Source organism: Micropterus dolomieu, unplaced genomic scaffold (genome assembly GCF_021292245.1).
Source record: "Micropterus dolomieu isolate WLL.071019.BEF.003 ecotype Adirondacks unplaced genomic scaffold, ASM2129224v1 contig_12845, whole genome shotgun sequence".
Classification (NCBI taxonomy): Eukaryota; Metazoa; Chordata; class Actinopteri; order Centrarchiformes; family Centrarchidae; genus Micropterus; species Micropterus dolomieu.
This window is the reverse complement of record NW_025741831.1, coordinates 1-6091: the sequence shown is the minus strand read 5'-3', so window position 1 is coordinate 6091 and position 6091 is coordinate 1. Positions and strand designations below refer to the sequence as shown.

Below are 6091 nucleotides of genomic sequence, written 5' to 3'. Positions count from 1 at the left end.
TGATGATGGTAGCAGCAGAATGAATTCAGAAGTGGACAGAAACACTTTGTCTGCCAATTTACAGAGAAATGCATTGAAACTAATCGGGAGGAAGTTTATCATGCAGCAGGACAATGACCCAAAGCACACTGCCAACAAAACAAAGGACTTCATCAGGGGGGAAAAAGTGGAAGGTTTTAGACTGGCCAAGTCAATCACCTGACCTTAACCCAATAGAGCTGCATTTCAACTCCTTAAGAGGAGACTGAAGGGAGAAACACCCCGAAACAAACAAGAACTGAATGAAGCTGCTGTAAAAGCCTGGAATCGCATCACAAATGAAGAATGCAACAGTTTGGTCGATGGGTCGCAGGCTTGAGGCAGTTATTGCAAGCAAGGGTTATGCCACCAAATATTAAATGTTATTTACTTTAAGATTATTTCTTCCATTACTTTTGCTCCCCTAAGAACGCTGTGGTCTAATACAAACAGTGATATGTCCTTAGTTGTTTAACACATCTAGATGTGAATACCAGGAAATAAAAGCTGAAATTCTGAACTCTTGTCTCATACTCATCTTTTGATCTTAAACCCAAATGTCTTCAGTGAACAACAAAAACAAAGGAATTTGCCTTACCGTTCCAATACTTTTGGAGGGGACTGTATTTACAACTTTTAGGATACGCTGCTGTGAGGAAATTGCGGTAAACAAACTAGACTGGACTCTGCTCAGTCCTATTTTTGATGCCGTCACACAGAAGTCTTGGGTTTGGAAAAGCTTTTCAAGCCTCTTCTTGACTGCACCATGCTGATTTTTCTTTGGAAGTTCATTGTTTTTCATTTCCTCATCATCTCCTGCTGTTTACTTACTTATGTGAATCCTGAGGACAATCCGGGTATACCAGCAATCGCCAAATATTTCAACACAAAAGGGAGGTATGAGGAAGTGAACCCGTATCTCAGAGAGGACATACTTGCTGTAAATAGATCTATTTTGCAGCCTCCATCTGCACAATGTCAAGAAATTCATCTGACTGTGATAATAAGACACGGCACAAGGTACCCGACGACCAAAAACATCAAAGGGATGCAGCAGCTCTACAACATCGTCCTGCACAATGCCTCAGGCGAAGAGAGCTGGCTGCGTGAGATCCAGACCCAGTGGAGGATGTGGTACACCGAGGACATGGATGGCCGACTCGTCCAAAAAGGTGTGAACGATCTCAAGCATCTGGCCATCAGGCTTTCAAAGCTGTTCCCCTCGCTGATTTCGGAGGAGAAGCTCCGAGGTGGTTTCTTCAAATTCATAACCAGCTCAAAGCACAGGTGTGTCAACAGCACACTGTCCTTCAAGGCAGGACTGACAGAGCTGTGGGCTATTACAGGTATCACTATGATGAGATGATGCACTGTTATGATGATTTACCACTTTCATGCATTTTCAGTTTAACCCTTTTTCCCCTACCCAGATATGGAGTTTGACTACGCAGTGAATGATGCTCTCATGAGGTTTTTTGACCAGTGCACCAGGTTTGTGCAGGAAGTTGATAACAACCCCTCAGCTCTGTCTGAAGTCGACAAGTTCAAACAGGGGCCAGAGATGAGGAGGGTCCAAGAGAAGATCGCAGACCGTCTCAGAGTGCCGTACAGTCTCATCACACATGGTCATAGCTGCAGTGGACTCATACACTGGGTTTCTTAAATGACAGATCAAGATTATTGTCCTAAAAATCAAAAGAGAAATTCCAGATTCTTGAGTAAATTTGCTGTTAATCCAAGCATTGTAAATTTACACTATCAAATCTGTATCTCCGCCTGAAACAGACTAAAGGCTCATGCATATTGATTAGATTAGATACTTTATATCAGCTATTATATATCCACTGGGTGGAGCTATTTTCTAATGTGGGAGTAGTAAGGCCTCTGCACCACTTAAAGTGGACATTGTCATTTATTTACTAGTGTAATGTGCTGCATTTCATGTGTTATTTCACCACTAAACATTTTATACCAACCTGCATCCTCTCCTGCAGATATGACTCAGGCTGCATTTTACTTGTGTGCTTATGAATTTGCAATCAAGGCGGCGAACTCCCCCTGGTGTCAGCTCTTTGATGAGGAGGGTGCAAAGGTAAGGAGCAAATAGTGGTCAACTGTGTGTAGATTTAATGTGGCAGCGGCATCAAATGCTTTCCTTAATTCAGCTATGATGTTTATGAGGATGACTACAGTCTGCCAGGAGATATTTGTGGGTCAGAAACCCAAACTGCTTGTTGGAAGTTCATTTATTTATGGAGTCATTTATTACAGTGAGAACAAATGGGATTGTACAGTAGGTCTTTTTCACAGGTATGATAGAAAAAGCACAGGTGTTACTAACAAAATTAACTGTGGCTCTGTTCTTTTCAAGTGTCCCATTAAGCCATGACAGTGTGACAGTGGGCCAGCATGCACAACACCAGGACCCTGAAACAGAAGTAGCTAAATTGAATAAATCTGTCATTAATTTATTACATCTCTGCTTTTCCTACTGTGACATGTTAAAATGTCTTCTGTGACACTGCTGAAACAGCAATACATTGCAAATTGTCTATACTCTGCAACATAAGCAGCACATTTATTTATAGAGCTCTTCATCACGAGTTTTTTCTACATAAGCAAATATTTTTACAATTTATCACAAGCAAGTCTCCTTGGAATTTACAAAGGGAGAAACAGAAACACAGATGCAGGAGGTAAAAACAAGCACGGGGTTAGTGTAAGTCTTTGTGATTAGGTTTAGAGTTTATTTTGCCATAATGTCTCAACAGAGAGGCGCTTCTAGAGACCGGGGCGGCCAGAGGAGCACTTGGGTCAACCGGGGCCACAGGGACATACAGATACTCAACCAACTATTGAATCCAACACAAACAGGACAACGCAAACAAACAGCTCTATCTAATCTAGGTCGGAGGTTCTCAGAACCCTATATAGCCTATTGCTTGTTTCCAAGAAAGGAAAGAGGAATATGAATATTTACCAGTGGCATTTCTCCAGGAAAAACATAAAATGCCAATGCATTACCTTCTCTCAAACCATTTATTCAAACCCTTCGGCATTGTATGTATAAGAGTGTTTTGTGTTACTGTATGTGCTGATCTCAGATTGCTATCTTAGGATATTCCTCTTTTAAAAGTGTAAAGCTCACCCACATACAGGCCACCTTTGAACTATCTGTATAAACAGGTTATGGAGTATGCAAGTGACCTGAGGGAATTCTGGAAAAGAGGCTATGGTTATGATATTAACAGCAAGTCGAGCTGCGCTCTCTTCCATGATGTGTTTAGTCGACTGGACAAGGCAGCCAGCGAAATCAAGTAGGTGGACTTTAAATTACCTGCAGTCCATTCGAACGAACTTGCTGAAGACCTTGATGAAAACCTTCAATTAAAAAAACACCTACATCATTAATTTTATCTGCTTGTCCTCCAGTCTTGGTTGTCTTGCTGTTGTCAAAGGTTAAATGTCCTAAGTCTAGGTTATATTCTGAACTCCACTTGTCCTGCATGTCAGCTCAGGCCAGCAGGTGACTGAAGCCGTGACAGTCCAGGTTGGCCATGCAGACACCCTCCTGCCGCTGCTTACCCTCCTGGGCTTCTTCAAGGACAACGTTACCCTGACTTCCACCAACTACGCCACACAGGCCAAACGCTCCTTCCGCACCAGCCACATGTTACCCTATGCAGCCAACTTACTCCTGGTGCTATACGACTGCGGGGGAGGCGACCTGAGGCTGCAGCCGCTGCTCAACGAGAAGCCTGTGACTTTCCCCGGTTTAACTGACCAGCGGGCTTCCATACCGCTCTATCAAGACGTCAGAGGGCACTACAGTGATCTACTCAAAGGCTGTGACTTTGAGACTGAGTGTCAGCTGTTCAAGCATCCTGCTGAAGTTTAGACAGACAGGGCAGATTCTGGAGATGGTTCTGGAGTCATAGCAGCTTGGTTCTCCTTTATTAGCAGAAGGTAATAAATATGCTCCCACCATGAAAATGTGAATAAGCAATTTTGTAATTGTTCTGTTTTGGAAATGTTAAAGATGAATGTCTTACTTTGATCACTTTCCTGCTTACTGCAATAAACACTTTAAATAAAGATTAAGTTATTACTAAATGTGTGGTTGTTTAGTTTTTTTACTGAGAGTTTACTTTCTTTCCATAGTTATGGCAAATCAATAGAAAGAACTATAATATAGAAAACCATCTAATCAGTTATTAATAACTTTCTTAGTAGGAAAACTATTGACTTTTGATTTGTCTGGAGCTGCCAACAATGTTTCATTGTGGCTGGGAAAATGTGGTTTATATGAACATATATCAATATGCAATAGTATCTGGATTTTGTTTTACTAGGAATAACTTTTACCTGAGGTTGCAGACTTCCCCTCTAAACGTCTTTTCTAAAAAAGAAAATTATCAACTATTTAACACAAAACGGCACCAATTTGAGAAAAGTCTTCGGTAACACTGTTATGGCTTCGCTATGTGGGGATAAATGTGCCGGTTACGTTCGTGAGAATTAGCTGATTAGTATTCTTGACCGCAAAACAGCAAGTTAGCCTACAGCATAACAGCTCATATTAGCCAGCTAAAGTTTTACTACCCTATTAGAAGAAATATGTAACATTAGTTGGGTTGTTATTTCGAAGGTTGTTCTCCAGCGCTTCGGCTTCGTTTAGTAAACAGAAACGTGTCTTTTGTGTTTGTGAGACAATCAGCTGATGATTACAATTAGCTGAAAAACCGTAACATTGCATGGAGCATGGTGGCTCAGATTAGCAAGCTAAATGTTTAAACACAGCATTACGATAAAAACACTGCGTGCTTATCAAGTGACTAATTATGCTTATTGTCAGAATTTACATTAGAAACAACGTATTTGTTTGTATTGCTTCTAGGGTGCATACAAAGGTTACCACAAGCTCAAATTATGGCACTCAGTACTTATTTGTGTTATAATATATTGTAGAGCACCCTTGATCCTCACCTGACTATGGCTTTGTAAACCTACCCATGATGTGTTTTATAATGGGCTGTGGTACAGAAACAGGGACATTTTTACACACTCTTGGCTTACGTTTTCCATGTTGTCTGTCGGTGATCATACTTGCACTAGATGTGATAGTTTTTGGGATGTTCAATTTATTAGGCAAGATGAGCAAACCCTACAAAGATGTAACACATTGTGGATTACAGTACAGTAATGTATTATAGTCATGTAGCACTTCATTTATTGAGGCTGCTGCTGTTTCTCCAGCTACGAGACAGGTCCTGCAACATCGACTCCCTTGAAGAGAAAAACTTTGCAAGTCCCAGCTCCAGCATTGTCTAGCATTGGTGCTTCTAGTGGAACAGACCGGTAAGTCATGCATAACAATATATTAATTTTGTCCTAATAGCTTTGATTAGAAACATGAACTTTATGATTAGTGTGTAATAGTGTGTTATTTTATTTTTGGTCTATATCTACTGTTGAATGCGCATATGTGGGATTTACACAACTTGCTCTGGTTATTCTTTACAGAGATGAGAATCTTGATGTCATTCCAGAAGCCACAGAAATTCAGGGCCTTGAACAAAGGTAACATGTACACATCATAACTTTTAGCCCTGTATTGCTTTTCTCCAAATGTTCATAATTAGGGCCCGAGCACGACCGTGTGAGGTCCCTATTGAATTTGCTCGGATTATATTTTTTTTAGGGCCCGAGCACGACCGTGTGAGGTCCCTATTGAATTTGCTCGGATTATATTTTTTTTTAGGGCCCGAGCACGACCGTGCGAGGTCCCTATTGAATCTGCTCGGATTATATTTAGGGCCCGAGCACGACCGTGCGAGGTCCCTATTGAATCTGCTCGGATTATATTTTTTTTTTTTTTTTTTTTTTTTTTTTTTTTTTTTTTTTTTTTTTTTCTGCAAAGTAGGCCCAAATGACATGGCCTAAACATACTCGAAAACTCACCAAAATTTGCAAACATGTCAGAACCGGTGAAAAATTTCGTATTCTACAAGTTTCGCACATGGGCGTGGCAAAATGACTCGCTAGCGCCACCTTGAAAATTGGAAATGATTAG

General features: G+C 40.9%; 1 protein-coding gene across 3 annotated transcripts; it reads left to right on the top strand.

Annotated features, from left to right (window-relative positions):
* The first annotated feature begins 574 nt into the window (after positions 1–574).
* LOC123966173 (multiple inositol polyphosphate phosphatase 1-like) lies at positions 575–5637 on the top strand. 3 transcript variants are annotated; one of them, XR_006823913.1, is made up of 7 exons: positions 575–1364; positions 1449–1643; positions 2013–2110; positions 3205–3335; positions 3532–3984; positions 5275–5376; positions 5542–5637. XR_006823913.1 is itself a non-coding variant. In XM_046042377.1 (5 exons), the coding sequence occupies exons 1-5, from the start codon at positions 785–787 to the stop codon at positions 3914–3916; spliced, it is 1215 nt and encodes a 404-aa protein (XP_045898333.1). In that variant the 5' UTR covers positions 575–784; the 3' UTR covers positions 3917–4131. The 3 variants fall into 3 exon arrangements, 2 of the variants coding, with proteins under 2 accessions (XP_045898333.1, XP_045898332.1); XM_046042377.1 differs by lacking the exons at positions 5275–5376; positions 5542–5637 and having other exon boundaries at positions 575–1190; positions 3532–4131; XM_046042376.1 differs by lacking the exons at positions 5275–5376; positions 5542–5637 and having other exon boundaries at positions 3532–4131.
* Positions 5638–6091: the final 454 nt, after the last annotated feature.

What these genes read in the sequence shown, in the direction of transcription:
- LOC123966173 (XM_046042376.1), top strand. Translation starts at nt 785, where the DNA reads ATGCTGATTTTTCTTTGGAAGTTCATTGTTTTTCATTTCCTCATCATC. An exon ending in AGAGCTGTGGGCTATTACAG is followed by an intron (nt 1,365 to 1,448) that starts GTATCACTATGA and finishes TCCCCTACCCAG; the next exon opens with ATATGGAGTTTGACTACGCA. An exon ending in TTGATGAGGAGGGTGCAAAG is followed by an intron (nt 2,111 to 3,204) that starts GTAAGGAGCAAA and finishes CTGTATAAACAG; the next exon opens with GTTATGGAGTATGCAAGTGA.